Source organism: Dama dama, chromosome 7 (genome assembly GCF_033118175.1).
Source record: "Dama dama isolate Ldn47 chromosome 7, ASM3311817v1, whole genome shotgun sequence".
In the NCBI taxonomy this organism is placed as follows: Eukaryota; Metazoa; Chordata; class Mammalia; order Artiodactyla; family Cervidae; genus Dama; species Dama dama.
The window spans coordinates 10,386,268-10,401,507 of record NC_083687.1 but is presented as its reverse complement, the minus strand read 5'-3'; the positions used below and the strand labels follow the sequence as shown (position 1 = coordinate 10,401,507).

The 15,240-nt window shown below is 58.6% G+C and overlaps 1 protein-coding gene across 2 annotated transcripts in view; it reads right to left on the bottom strand.

Annotated features, from left to right (window-relative positions):
- ITPR3 (inositol 1,4,5-trisphosphate receptor type 3) overlaps positions 1-1,685 on the bottom strand; it is a 67,192-nt gene extending 65,507 nt beyond the window's left edge. Inside the window, exon 1 of one of the 2 annotated variants that reach the window (XR_009693549.1) lies at positions 1,531-1,685. Coding sequence is in view for 1 of the 2 variants with exons in the window: in XM_061146459.1 (XP_061002442.1) it covers positions 1,531-1,619 (89 nt within the window). In the remaining variant the exon portion in view is untranslated. The remainder of the gene's footprint in view (positions 1-1,530) is intronic. The other variant, XM_061146459.1, reaches the window with a different exon arrangement.
- Between the last annotated feature and the right edge of the window lie 13,555 nt (positions 1,686-15,240).

Below are 15,240 nucleotides of genomic sequence, written 5' to 3'. Positions count from 1 at the left end.
GTGTGCTTAGCCCTAACACTGAGCAATAGAGAAGATGGTCATTTCCCCAAAGCCCTGGACCTGTCCAGACAGCAGAAAGGAGGCTTCCAGCATCTGCCCCCGTGTGCCCCCCACACCCTCTGCTCCTTCCCTTGGCGTTATCAGAGGTGTTGACTCCGTGCCAGCCGGGCAGTCTGGCCAGAGGGGCAGTCTGAGAGTCGTCGCTCTCTGGGGGAGGTCAGCTCACCCATTCCCATCCTCTGGGAAATCGACCAAGAGAAGGCAGACTAGTGGGGAGAGGTCGACGGGCTGGGGAGTCCGCATCTGAACGGGGAGGGAGCTGGGAAGGCCTGGAGGTGCTGAGATAAGGCGCGAGGTATGCTGGAATTCCCAGTCCGCGTCCCCCATTGGCTTACTCAGCCCTCCAGCCCGCGAGATCTTTCCCACACGACTAAAGCTAAACTCCCAACAAGACACCAAGGGAGCCAGGTGACTCCCACCTCCTGAGTTCAGGGTCAGCTCGCCCTGGGCTGAGGGTGCCAAGGCTGTCCTCCAAAACCCCCGGGGAGAAGGCACCTTGTAGCCAGTTGGCGTCCAGATGAGTCGGGCAGCAGACAAGGGTGGGTTCATCCTAAAGAACCGCTGGGTGTGGTAGATGAGACCATTTAACACAAGTCCACAGACTAAAACGGGACACAGGTAACAGGCCCCACCCTGGGGCTGGAGAGGTGTAGGAGCCACTCTCCCCTCCGCCCCAGCGACTCACTCAACTGCCCTTCGTAAGATAAACCCATTTCCTCTCATTCTTTCCCTGCCCTATGCCAGCTCTGGGCCTGGCCCTCTCCAGGGACGTGACCGGATTCCTTGCTCATCCAGACCCTGTGGGGTGGCGGCCAGAATTAATTAATGTTTGCAAAGTGCTCCAGAGATCCTGGGACTAGGGACCCAGGGGCGCCAGATGAGCTGAGCAGGAAATTGCCAGGGAGAGGCGGAAAGAAGGGGCCGCCTGGCGGGACCTGGGACGCCTGGAAGGAGAGGGCAGCGAAGAGACTCCTAGAGACAGGGAACAGGGCAGGAGAGAGCTCAGAAGAGAAGGTACGACCCCCCAAAGTAGCAGCAGGTCTGTAACTAGACGGCCCGGGCTCCTGGTCCACCCGCTCACCATCACCACCATCACGATTCCGCCCCGCTCCAGAGTCGGCCACGTCCAGGCCCGGACTGTCCCCGACTAAGGCCACAGCCACCCACCTGCCCCCCGCACACGGCCCACCTGCAGAGGAAGTCTCAGGCCCCCCGCCCCCGCCCCCGCCTCTGGGGAAGAAAGGCGAGCGTGGAGGCTTCGCGATGGGGGCGCCTCCTGCCAACACAGGCGGGGCGCCCGACTGCTACCTGGGCAAATATTTCACTTCCTTTCTCTTAAAGAAGGAGGCAAGCCGCTCCCCTGTTCCTTGAAGCTGGGGGACGACCAGGTCCCCTGACGGCGGGAGGCAGCAGAACGCACGCAAACGGCACCGGGGCCCACCGCGCCCCCCTCGAACTCGGCTCGCTCACCCCAGAGTGCTGATGAAGCCATTGACGGAGCCCTCGGCGTACAGGGAGACGATGTCCCCGATGTGGAGGAAGCTGGACATCTCGCTCATGGCTGCGGCCCTCGGGGGAGCCGGGGCGGTGGGGGCGCCCAGGGGCGCGCGGCCAGGCGCGGTGCGGAAGGCGGAGAAGACCCGCGAGGCCGAGCGGGGCGCGCCCCCACCTCGGAGCCCGGCTCTCGGCGCGGCCGGGGCGGGCTGGCGGCCCCCGAGCGGAAGGCGGCGCGGCGCGGCCCGGGAGCCGGAGGTGGCGTCCGGGTGAGGAGGTGCCCGCGTCTCGGCACACCCGCCGCCCGCCCGCCCGGCCCGGCCCGCGCGTACCTGCGGCGCAGAGGAGCAGGAAGTCTGGGGCGGCGGCACACACATGCAAATCTCACCCGGGAGGCGGGGAAGCCACACCCCGCCCCCCCGGCCCGCCCGCCGGCACCCACGTGCGCCGGCCCGCCTCCCGCGCCCCTCGCGCGTCCCGGCCCAGCCTCCCGGACGCCGAGGCGGCCGCCGGCCCCGCGCGATCCCGACGGCTCCCGGGACATTTCCAGCTCCGGCGAGTCCGCAGCCAGACTTGCGGAGCTGCCATCCCTGGGAGGCCCAGCGGGAGCTCTCCTCCCTCGAGGTTCCCCGAAAAGTCTACTCGGCCCTCGAGTCGCTGAGGGCTGGGCGGGCGGCCGCGGAAGGGGGAGCCCGGGCGCCCCAGCGGGCGCTCCCTTGAGCCGCGCCCGGAGGACGTGCCCCGGAGCGCCCTGGCTGCGGCCGCCCTGCGGCCACCTCGCGGTCTCCGCTCGCAGCTGAGAGCCGTCTTGCGCGGAGTGGCGCGCTCATTCCTTCGCAGCGCACATCGGGATTCATTTTTCTTAACGTAAAAAGCCTTTTCATTGCACAATAGAAAGTGCTAGGGCTTGGAGGGGAAATGAAGCGATGGGGTGGGTTTTGTTTTTCCTCGCCGCATTCCTGTGTACAAAGAGATCCAACTTCCGAATCAGTTCAGCCGCTCCCTCTCCAGGAGTTGGCTCAGAAACTCCTGGCTTCTTCTTTCTTTTCTTTTAAGGGGGGGAAGGAGGGGGACAGGAGTGAAAACTACCTTCGCTGGTTAATTGCGCACCCGAGCGCCAAGGAGGACCAGACCAGGGCCAGCCCCCTGGGAGTGACCCGCTGCGGTGTCGCCGCTGAGCTTTTGTTCATTAAGTCCTCTCCTCAAACGCGCGTCCCCAGGTCTCCTGCTTTCTGTTCTGTCCCGGGGCGCTGGGGTGTTTGCTTCCTAGTCCTTTTATTTTAGCTTCTGGGATAGAGTCCCCAGCGCCACCCATTGGATCACGTTTACTCCCTTCCGACACCCCCACCCTGACTTCCTGGGAAGGGGAAGGCTTAACCCTGAGAGAAAGGGAGGAGGGGACTGCGGACTGGGGGTGGTGGGGTAAGGCCCCCGGGGGATGAAGGACGAGGAGCCCAGAGACAGCTGCTGACCCAGGGGGAGAGAGTGGGGAGCCCCTGGGCCTGTGGCTTTTTCACGAAGACCCCTAGAATATGGGGGAGGAGGACCCCTCCAGGATTGCTGAGTTCAGTGTTTTCCAGTCTTCTCACCAGTCTATTTCACCACAATAGCAAATCAATTTTACCTCAGACCTGCCGGCACCGTCATCTGTCTATAAGCAAAACAATAGTTTCACAAAACAATACTTACCCTTATGACCTGTGATTGCACTCTGATATTTTCTGTTCTATTTGTTTTGTTTCATTTTGTTTTTTAATACTGATTGTGAACCACTAAATTGCTCCGTTAAATGTACCAAATGAGTTGCAAATTGCACTTGGAAAGACCTCACCCTGGCCACTCTGCCAAAAAGAGATGAGCAAATCCTGGAGAAGGAGAACCAAACCTCTAGGTCACACAGCCCCGTACATGGCGACTGGAACCAGAAGCCCAGCCCTTGACCCCCAGCTCCTGACTGCCTGCCCAGTAGTCTCTCCAGGGCCTCACACTACCCTGGAGCCTCAGCCATCTGTCCCCGGAGCCCAGCTGGGAAGGACCAGCCCCTGAAACAGCTTCACTTGCTCCCAGAAGTCAGGACTTCACTGCATTTCCTGCAGACAGAGAGGAAACATATGCATTTGTTCCACAAGCATTTCTCGAGGGCCCACTATGTGCCGGGCCAGTTGCCAGTCCCCGCCCCAGTCAGTGATGACGAAGAGGAGTGCGCTGGAAACACCCCCTCCAGCGGCTTCACTCTGGACGTGTGCCTTCCTTGCCCCAGCCACATCCAAGGGTCCGTGTCCTTCCTCTGCTAAGATTCAAACGGAGGGTTCCATAACTCAGCCAAGGTCTGATAGTCCAGAAGTGGAGGTCAGGCCTATCTTGCCCAAAGTACCTGCCGCTGGTTCCCCCTTCACCCCCAGGTCAGGAGTGCTCTGCGCCTCTGTCCCTCCACCACTGGGAGCACCCAGAGGTGGGGAGAGCAACCGTCATCTGGCTGAGCAGCCCTGGGAGGGATGCCCCGGCAGCCTCCTCCCACACACACACTGCCTCGGGGTGCTCCTCTGGACCACGGCACCCATCCCATGTTCCCAGAGGAGACACCCCTGGGCTCCAGACCCCTGTCACCTGCCTCTTAGAAATCATCTCCACTGGAAGCACTTTTATGCATCTGGGTTCTGAGGTAGGGTTTGTTTAAAGAAAGGTTCAGTTGGTTAAAAAATAATAAAATGAAGAAACTGATGATACAACTGCAGTGAGTTCACGCACCCCTTGTGTTTCCTCATCACCCACATGATCAAATCTACAGGACTTAGCTCAGCACACCAGACCCTGTCTGTCCCCACCCACCCCTTGGCAGGCACAAAGGTTACTGCTCCAGAATCGTGCTGTGAAGTGCACAGGCTGATCCTCATGGGCCTGGGATTGAGGCCCAGCTCTGCCAATTTTCCAGAGGCCGTTCTCCCAGCCTCCATTTCCATCGGTTAAATGGGGAGCATACTGTACCAACACGTGGGGGCAATGGGATAAAGCGGTCAGCACGACACCCCCCTGGTTAAGAAGGACTGAGTGCGTTCAAGCTCGTTTCCCCAGGACCACATCCACTCCCGCTCCACCACTCCCCGCTTTCTATTCCCGTGGTCAGAAGGAATTCTCCTTCCCTGATGCCCAGAGCAGCAATCTTTTAAATCTTATTATGAAATACTTTCAGAAGTAAGATTATATTTAAAATAATAGATTAAAAAGAGAGTTAGTGCCCTGTACCTATCCTCCAACTTTGTCAAATCTTCATATTTTGAAAAATTTAGTTCCAACATATATTTTTTTAAACTAAACAATTCAGTTAAAAAATGAAAAAAAAAAAAAAATTCAGTGGAGGCTCCTTCCATGGGTGCGTGCGTGCTGAGTTGCTTCAGCTGTGTCCGGCTCTTTGCGACCCTGTGGACTGTAGCCCGTGAGGCTCCTCTGTCCCTACATACACCTCCCCATCTACGCCGGGCCCTGCCCCAGCTCTCCCTTCCCCCTCCAGACAGGACCCTGATTTGGGAATATTGTTTCCTGCAGTTTTTACAGGTGGTACAGATGTATCCATAAACAATGTACGCTATCTCTCCGCGGGGCTTTACATGTTGAATAAATAGTGTCACCCCGCGTGTATCCTCTGGCACATGGAGCAGGGTGACAGCCCACTTCCTGCCCACATCACAATTTGTTTATCTGTTGGTCGGTGACCATGAAAGGCCTGTCTAGGTTTTGGCTACCACAACCGTGTTGCAGTGTACATTCTTGTCTGCTTATGCAGACGCTTGAGTGTCTCTAGGGCAGTGAGTCCTGAAATCAGCTGAAAGGGTAAAGATCAGCACTTTTTAAAACTCAGAATTGATTAGGAAATAACCAGCATGACATGTCTTCGGGGTCACCATTAGGGTGCAAGTCCTGTGTCGTGAGGGGCATGTGTGTTCTGGATCTCAGTGTGGGCCTATTGAGGATACCTGTTCAAAAGTGATCTAAAAACTCTACTCCGGAGTGAGAACTTAGAAGGTGAACTTACTGGATCTCAGGGAAGGTGCAGTTTGACCTCCTGGAAGTTGATGAATTGCACTCCAAAGTGGCCTTTCTAAGTCATCTTCTCATGGGTCACTAGAAGTATGTCCGCTGAGATATGCCTCCCCCCACCAGCACTTGCTGTTGTCAGGTTTCTTAGCCTGAAATTTCCTTGTTTCTCCACTCTCAGAGAACAGATTGGGGCCATCTTGAATGGTAACGCTCTCTCTCCTTTTTGGCCTTCCCCATTAGACCATGAGTTCCTAGATAGAGGAGGCTGTGTCTGCGTTAATTTGTGTCCCCACTGGGCCTGGTATGTAGCAAGTGTTCACAAAATCTATGCAGAATTGAACTCTCAAAGAGGAGGAGGATGGGGAGAGTATAAAAATTATTCCAGGAGGGCTTCTCCGGTGGCTCAGTGGTAAAGAATCCACCAGCCGTTGTAGGAAACACCGATTAGATCCCTGGTCCAGGAAGATCCTACGTGCCGTGGAGCAACGAAGCCCGTGTGCCACAAGTATTGACCCTGTGCTCTAGATCCCAGGAACTACAACTGCTGAGCCCACGCACCGCAGCGACTGAAGCCCGCACACCCTAGAGCCTGTGCAACAGGAGAAGCCACCGCAGTGAGAAGCCCCAGCACCCCAAGAAGAGGCGCCCCTGCTCTCCGCAGCCAGAGAAAGCCCGCTCCCAGCAAAGAGGACCCAGTGCAGCCAGAATAAATAAAAACTTAAATAAATAAATAAATAATCCTGAGAAATAATAGGAGACTGTGGGAGCCCTGGATCAGGGTATCAGACCCCTGGGTCCCCAAGCAGGAGGTGGGAGCTTCCAGGAATGCTCTAAGTGGTTGGAAAGGAGACCTGACCGGCCGACCCCTCCTGAGGGGCTTCAGTGGGATGCCCTGAAGCGGGGGCAAAGATCAAGCCCAGGAAGGAGGCTGCCTCCATCCTCATGGCAACTGGTTTACCTGGCTCAGGCCCTAACCTCCAAGGCCAGGTACCTCCAGCACCACCTCCCAAGGGGGCCTCTTCTAGAAGGAAAACAGAGAGGATGGGACAGTCTGGTCAGAAAGCCCAAACTCAGGATTCCCAAGGAGACAGTGACTGCAGGCGCCTCCAGGACGGGAAACTGAGGCGCTGGGCCTGGATTGCGGGGGCGGGGCGGAGGGGGCGGGGGGAGGCGGATTTCGTCTCAGCATATCTTTTTTTTTTTTTTTCTCTTTTTTTAACCTTTTGAATTTTGGACCATGTGGATGTTTAACCTATAACCCAAACTAAAGATGCTCAAGTTCTTACCCTCCAAGTGGCAAGCTCCAAGAACCCTCAGAAAGACCTCCAGGAACCCACTTCCATCCTCCATCCAATCCAGACCTGAGGAGTCGAGGGAGGCCAGGAGGTAGTGCTCAGACCACCCACCCAACCCCCCAGACTCAGAAGGAACTCGGGGCGTGTGCTGAGGGAAGGGGCCGCCAGGTCTGACTCTTGGGCCCTGTCACCAGCATGCCCCCCGCCTCCCCGCCACCACACCTGCCTTTCTAGGCTTCTCCCCAGCTCTGCCGTGCGACTCTGCAGAGGGTCCAGACCTCGGTGAGTCTCGGGTTCCTTCTTGTAGCCAGAGTTCACACCACCTTCCCAGACTTCACCCCTGGTGCTGACTGCTCTTGGAGCTTTTCCTGGTCCTCCCTGACGGGGCCTGCGAGAGGCAGAATGGCCACCCCCATGCTGGCGGTGCCATCTCAGTGTTTGGGGCGATAAGAGGTCGTCTGCAGGGCTTCCTCGGGCCCTCGCCCCTGACGTAGCAGCCGGGCCGGGAGGGGAGGCGGAGTTGGGCCAGAAGGGCTGACTCAGTGCAGCAGCCACCCTGCCGGGTCAGCCGGGCACCCCACCCACCGCCTGCCGGGGTTCCCAGAGAATTCCTTCCCCATGCCATAAGCTGCCCTGGGCGGGCACCCCAGCCCGCAGCAACCACTCAGCCACAGCCAGGGCTGCCCGCCCGGCCAGACTTCACACACACACACACACACACACACACTCACATTCACATGCTCAACCTCCCAGGGAGCCTGGAAGGAGACAGAACTTGTTCTGTTGGTCATCCCCCACCCCCACCTCCCAGCCTTCAAAGTCATATCTATTCATTTCAGACATTCGCTGACCACTGACCACATGCAAGGGGCTGGAGAGGAAACGGACAGAGGAATGCAGCCAGCTAGCCTGAACGCGCGCGGTCCCCGCCTGGGGAAGAAAGAGATCAAAGAGCCTGTGGCTGCTGGTCCCCCGGTCCCAGAAGAGAGTGATCCCGTCCTTCCACTCAACAGCCTCTTGAGAGCAAAGCCACTGGTTCTGAAGTCCTGAATCCAAGGGGCCTGATCTTTCCTCCTCCTCTGCCCTGAGGGGGTCGCCAGCAGATAAGGCGACCCCTCCCTGGGCAAACTGTGAAAAGCAGAAGTCCTGGAGCAGGACCACGGAGTCCTGGCTCCAAGCAGCGCTCTGCAGAGAAGCTGGCCCGCCTCTCTGGACCTCAGTGTCCTGAGGAGTAAGAATAGAGAGCTGTGTTCGTGAGATCCTGGCAGGAAACTGGCACCACGTCCCCAGTGGGTGGTTAAAGATAGGTTAATGAATGGACAGACTTGCAGAGGTGTGGGCAGGGTTCAGGGCTCAGCCAGAGGTGGTGCAGCTCCCGGGAGCTAGTGACCGGGGAGAGCTGTTATCAGCCCAGGCCTGGAAAGGAGCCAGTGGACCAGTCATTGACCCTCTCCCCCTTCCAGTGCTCTGGTCTCTTTCCAGTGCCTCCCACTGACTCAGAGGACAAGGGAACCTGGGTAACTCAGGCCACAGAGGCCAGCCACCCAGCACACAGAGCAAGCACGGAACAGTGGACAGTGGATCCGGAGCGGGGCGATGAATGGAGAGTATCTGCTGATAACATAAGTAACTACTTTGTAAAACCTTTAGCTCAAGCAGCAAATATCTCTATAATTGTCCTTGCTGGCATAGTCCTCAGGGTTCTCAATAAAGAGAAATACCAGTGAACCTAAAGAAATGACAACCTAATAGTGGAATTTTGTTTTCTAGGATGAGCGAAGAATGGACTTTTTTTTTTAATGTATTTATTTTTAATCGGTGGTGTCTGCCATATATCAGGGCTTCCCAGGAGGAACTAGTGGTAAAGAACATGCCTGCCAATGCAGGAGACATAATAGATGTGGGTCCGATCCCTGGGTCGGGAAGATCCCCTGGAGGAAGGCATGGCAACCCACTCCAGTATTCTTGCATGGAGCATGCCATGGACAGAGGAGCCTGGTGGGCCACAGTCCAAGGGGTCGCAACGACTCAGACACGACTGAAGTGACTGAGCACTCACACGCGCCATAAATCGACATGAATTTTTGGGGGAGAGATGTTTATGAGACAGAAGATTTTATCCACAAAGCAGACCTCTGTGTCCCCTCCCCAGTAGAATAATCAGCTGAGTAGCCACTGGCCAGAAGGAGGAAGTAAGGGGTGCAGGGCTGGGCTGCACTCGCCCCCTACCATTCTGAGTCAGAACTGGGGGGTGGTGGAGGCTCCAGGGGAGGCTGTCTGATTACAGCTCCCCGTTACCCTCTGAGGTTACCGTATCTTGGTGCCCAGGTCAGGACCTTGGCAGGAGCCCCAGAGAAGAGGGAGGCCTCTGGCAGTTCTGTGTCTTTCCAGGCTCGGGGGTGGGGGTGGGCCTGCCCCGTGAGGGGAAACTGTCTAGGTCCCTACGCTCCACCTGCCAGCAAGGGAAGCAGGTCTGGAGGGGTGAGCTCACGTCAACACCACCGTGAGCCTTTTGAGAAAGGAGTGAGAAAACCCTCCCGGGACCAGGGCCAGGCAGGAGCAGCTTTTGTCTGGCAGGAGACGAGCGGGGTGACGTCAGGTCCACCTGGGCTGGGCCCTGCCTCCAGCTGCACCCCACACCCACCTCGGCAGGACAGAGGCCCGCGGGCCGCTCCTGCACCCGGCTTGCCAGCCTTTGTCTCTGGAGCATTCAGAAGAGGTCGTGTAGTGAGGGGTGTGCCTTGCCCTCTGGAGGGGGCGGGGAGAGGTCATGGTCGAGGCACTCCGCTTTAGGGGGAGAGGGAGAGAAAGGCTTGCTGTTTGCCCAGGAAGGGAGCAGACACTGGGGCCCTTGTCCTGGGGCAGCGGGGGAGCTGCTGGCCAGATGGAGAGCGGCCGGGGGCTGGGGCCGGGGAGAGGAGGGGTTCCAGGCCCAGCCATGAGCCTCTTCCTCCCAGCCCCCACCCAGCTCCCGGGCCTGCCCAAGACCCAAGGAAGGGCACCCCACTCCCACTCAGATACAGAACCTCCAAAGGCAGTCCTAGGGCTGAGGCCCCAACGCTGTAGAAACCCCCCGGGTTTGGGCCATTGATGCTGGGCAGGCTTCTCTCTGGAAGCGGTTCTCCTGGTCTGTGCCTGTGAGCGTGTGCTCAGAGGTGTCTGACTCCTTTTGACCCCACGGACTGTAGCCCTCCAGTCTCCTCTGTCCGTGGGATTCTCCAGGCAAAAACACTGGAGCGGGTCGCCACGCCCTCCTCCAGGGGATCTCCCCGACCCAGGGATCGAACCTGCGTCTCCTGCGTTGGCAGTGAATGAACCCAGCCTCGGGCCTTCAGAGCCGCATTCCGGTGAGGAGGGTTGAGCCCCGGACAAACACTGATGGAAGCTGTGCTGCATGCAGGGCCTGCACGGGGAGGGAGAAGGAGAGCTCCCTGAGGGCCTGAGAAGCCTGGTCACCAGGAGCCCGGCTCCCGCCCAGCCCCTGACCCCCAGCACACAAAGGGCTGGGCCTGGCAGCCCCGAGCCCAGCTCTCGGCCTGGCGCTGCTGCTGTTCTACACCCTGTTTGTAAACGTAGCCACCCCCAGGACCGTCCCCAGCACCTCAGCCAGCCCTCAGCACTTGTCAGGGTTGGCTGGGGGTGCAGAGAGGAAGGCCCCGGAAGCCCAGGCTCTTGGAGCAGGAGGGGCAGAGGCGGCGGCGGGCAGAAAGAGAAACAAAAACTGCCACCCACTGCTGACACCGCGCATCCACCCCTAGGTGGCGCTCTGGCTGCACTAGCGCACGCGGCCTGTGCGTGCGTGTTACTCGCTCGGGCGTGTCCAACTCTGCGACCCCATGAACCCTAAACCTCCAGGCTTCTCTGTCCATGGGATTCTCCAAGCGAGAAGACTGGAGTGGGTTGCCATTCCCTTCTTAGCCTGCCATCCTCCTTTTATAGGTGAGGAGGCTGCGGCTCACTGTAGCCAAGGAGACAAATAGCTGATGGACGGACGGGGCAATTCTGCTACTGAACAGGTGGGTAGAGGTTGCCCAGCTACTAAGGTGTCTCCGTTTTTCAGAGGAAGAAAGTTCAGGGAGGTGAAGAGATCCACCCAAAGTCACACAGCTAGCAAGTGACGGAGGGGGGATTCACACTCAGGCCAGCCTGGCCAGGGAGCCTACGGCTTCATCTTCAGGCATCAGAGGGCCCCAGAGAGGGGACCTGGAAGGACTCTGTTCTCAGAGATTCCTGGCAGAGAGTGGCTCCTCTGCCCTCGCAGACCCTGCCCCAAATGCCTGCTCAGTGGTAGCAGGGAGAACCCTTGCACTCGGGACAGGGATCCCACCAAGGCCTGTGCCTCCAGCCTCCACCTCCGGCTGCCGCCCAGTTCTTTCCTCCGAATCCACCTTCCAGGGGGACTGGCCTGGCTCCCTCCATCCTGGGCCAGGCGGGCCTCTGCACCCAGGACAGGCTGCCTCTGGGCACCACCATCTGCGGGCCACACACAGGCTGCACCTGCCCTGATTCCAACAGATTCCAGTGCCAACCACCATGATTCATTAGCTCCCCCTTGTCCCAACAGACAAAATGCACAGCATGAGGAAAAGAGGTCAGACAGCAGGGAGGACGTCCAGGCTGTCAGGAATGGGAGATTCGAGAATTAGGGGTCCGAGGAGATGGGGTCCTTTAAAAGAGGAATATGCTAGGCTGCCTGAGTGAGATTCCAAATTCAGGGGTTCCGGCCTAATCCACTTCCTCTGGCTCCTCCAGCTTCCTCCCCTCCAGGCCCGAGTGCTGGGATGGGAGCTGGAAGGTTGCCTCCAGAGCCTGTTCAGACCTGCAGCCAGGCCCATACCAGCAGCAAACGCTGGTCCCATTCAGCGGCAGGAAGAATGAGCACTCACTGAACACGTACTACGGTCCCTCTACGTCTCTTATCAGCTCATGTCACCTTCAAATGGCCCTAAGAAAGCTATGGTCCTTCTGACCACTTGACAGCAAGGAAACGGAGGCTCGAGGCCTTTTTCAGGATTCTCCATCTTCCCAACATCTGTTCGTTCTTCAAGGTTAAGTTTAAATGTCCCGCTTCTTGCCCAGGACCTCTGCCCTCTGAGGGACCGCCCACAGGGACCACTGCTAATCAGAGCCCCAACTCTCCAAGCCAACCTGCCATTTCCTAGCTCTTGACCTGGAATAAGTGACTTCCCTAAATCTGTTTGCTTACCTGCCAAGAGGGATGATGAAGCACCAAACAGCAGAGGCTGGTGGTGAGCATCCAGTGAGGTGACTGACATCGGGCCCTGCACCCAGTCCCTGGCACAGAGGCGGCACTTTACAGAGGCAGCTGTCATTGCTGAGTTTATCTCACATGCTCTCTTATTGGCACCTCATCGTCTTAACTCTGTAAGTTCAGTGAGGCCTTGCCTGGCCATCTCAGTCCTGGTTTGGGTTCCCCAGGACACAGAGATTCAAGGGCACACACACAAATGGAGGTGGCCAGAGTGAACCCCAAGAGAGGACGGGAGAGGCGAGGCAGGGAAGAGACAGAGGCAAGCACGGCGGTGATGTCGACCAGCTCCCACTGTGGAGCCCAGTCCCCCTGGGGAGCTCGGGGAGCCGGGTCAGTCTCTGATGTGCCCTTCTCACCCCCGCTGGCTTCAAACCCCAGCCACGTGCCAGGCCCCAGTTTCCTGCAGCTCTGAGCCCTGCTGACCGGCCATCCTGCGCTTCTGCCTTGTTCAGCTAATAGACGGGGACAGGAGGCCAGGCCTTGGAGAGCGGGGTGCCAGAGGCTGAGGGCTGAGCCTGGTTGAGAGCCAGCACGGGCGCAGAGATAGGCATCAAGGACACCCTGTGTATGTGAATGTGCTCAGTCGCTCAGTCGTGTCCGACTCCTTGCGACCCCATGGGCTGTAGCCCGCAGATTCCATGGGGGCTCTGAATCCCCCCTCTGTCCATGGGGATTCTCCAGGCAAGAATGCTGGAGTGGGTTGCCATGCCTTCCTTCAGGGGATCTTCCCAACCCAGGGATCGAACCCATGTCTCCCGCATTGCAGGCGGATTCTTTACCGTCTGAGCCACGAGGGAAGCCCTTGTCCTGGCCACACAGGAGGGGCCAGTGGAGGTGCCGCCGAGGCTCACTGTCAGATCTTGGCAGGTTACTGCCTTCAGGTATGGGAAGCGCTCCCGGGGGAGGGGGGGCGGTGGGCAGCCTGACCCAGCTCCCCCTGCATCCTCAGACCCCAGGCCACATCTCTGAGGCCTCTGAGTCCAGTCCAGGCGGGTTCAGCCTGAGAGACAAGCTGGGGAGAGAACTAAGGGAAGAACCAAGAAATATTTGGGTACAATGTTCTAATGACTACCGCTACCTAACAGATTCTCCAAAACCTGGTCATGTGAAACAATGGCCATTTCATTTTGCTCAAAGTTCTGTGAGTCAGGAGTTTGGGAAGGGCCTGGCTTCCAGAAGCTGGGTCTTGCTGGGGGTCTGCCGTGTCATTGCCGTCAGATGCCAGCTGGGGTGGAGTCATCACAAGGCTCCATTGGGCTGGTGGTGCACAATGGCTGCTCCCGGCAGGGCCAGCAGGAGGAGCGCCCCTGAACTTTGGATGGGACCCCCTCCACGTGGCTTCCACTCCACGTGGCTTCTGACTTCTTACAGAGGGGCTGCTTTATCCCAGAGGGAAGAGGTGGAACCTGGGTGGTCTTCTCTAACTCAGCCTCAGCAGTCACAGAGCATCACTCCCACGGTACCTGATGATGGAGGCAGTCATGGCCCTTCCAGAAGAAAGGGGAGAAGGACACGGATCCCCTCTCCCTGGGAAGACAGCCAAAGGGTGTTGGGCCCATGTTTTAGACTGACCTCAGGTGACGTCTCAGAACAGGGCTCTCTCCCCGTGCAACCTGGGATCTCACAGGTTACAGGTTACAGATCTCACCAGGAGACCTCGAGGCAGCATCCATCCTACAAAGACTGGGGCCCTGAGAGTGTAGAGCCTGGGCCCCTGCACCTGCCTCAGCTCCATCCAGCCCGTCTGTGACAGTGAAGGCCAAGGGGCCCTTGGGCCCTGAAGCCCAGGATGGGTGAGTGACCTGGAGAGGTGTGTGTGGGTGGTGGTGCAAGTGCCCCAGCGGTGTTTGAGTGTGAGTGTGTGTGCCCACAAGGACTCGTGCATGCAGCTGGAGGTGGGAGGGTTACCCCACTCCCTGGAAGAAAGTGTGCTCCATCACCAAAGACCCAGGTCCTCCCCTCCCTGAGGACCCGGGTTCTGCAGGGCTGACGGGGAAGTCAAGGCAGTATGGGGGGACAGGGCTTCAGGGGGAGGGGCTGAGCGAGAAGGAAGCCTGTGGGCTGGGGTCAGATCCTGGGGTCTCACGGTTCAGGGCTCTCAAGAAGAGGGTGACGATCATCAGAAACCATGGACAGCTTCCTGGTGGCACAGTCAACCACGGAAACACCTGCAGAGACGGGGGAGGGGGTGTGGGGGGGCCAGAGAGGCCAGACAAACATATCATCTCCAGCTCCTCCCTGAACCAAGAGGTAAAATGTCCCCCCAGCACCCCGCCTGCCCCACAGTCCCCAGGGCAAAATGCCCCAAGCAGGCCAGCACCCCACGTGTGACAGCCTGTCACCCAGCCTCTGTCCTCCCACACCCACGCCCACCAGGGCCCCCTGCTCACAGCTGTGCACCCAAGAGGCTCTCAAGAGACTTCCGCTGAAGGAACGAGGCGCAGGTGCGTGCTGGGGCTGGCTGTGGGCAGGGGTCCCCCCGGCCGCTGCCCTCGCTCCTCTGCTGGGCCTCTGGGCAGGGTGGCTGCTGCAGCAGCCAGTGCCCACTCCAGGGGCCCACCCAGGCCTTCAGGCACTTCCTGAGCAGCAGGACATATCCTGGCCTGAGTGCCCCTGGAAGGAGGCAGCTTATCAAAGGGGAAAGGACACTTTGTTCAGACCTGGTCACTTGCCCAGACTGGGGGTGGCGTGTTTGGGGCCTGGCGGGTAGGGCAGGGCACTGATAGCGGGAGGGTCCCAGCCAGCGGGCTGGGGCGGGAGGTCTGGGGAGGGCGGATGTGCCAGCTCCACGCTCCAGGCAGTGCCAGGACCTTGGCCCTTCCAGAGATACGTTCAGGCCCCTCCTTCCCCTTCACAGTCCTACCTTCTTTCCATGCCCGCCCTACCTCTCCTGGAGGGGCTTTGCATTCACTCCATTCATTCATTTAAGCAATGTGTAAGGGTGTTTGGAAGGTACTGGTAAGGCTCTAGACCCTGGGGACAGAGCAGCAAACAAAACAGACAACACTGCCTGCCCTGGTGAAGCTCATGTTCCAGCTGAGCGGCCCTAAGCACATAAACAAGCTAAATACATGTGTCAGATGA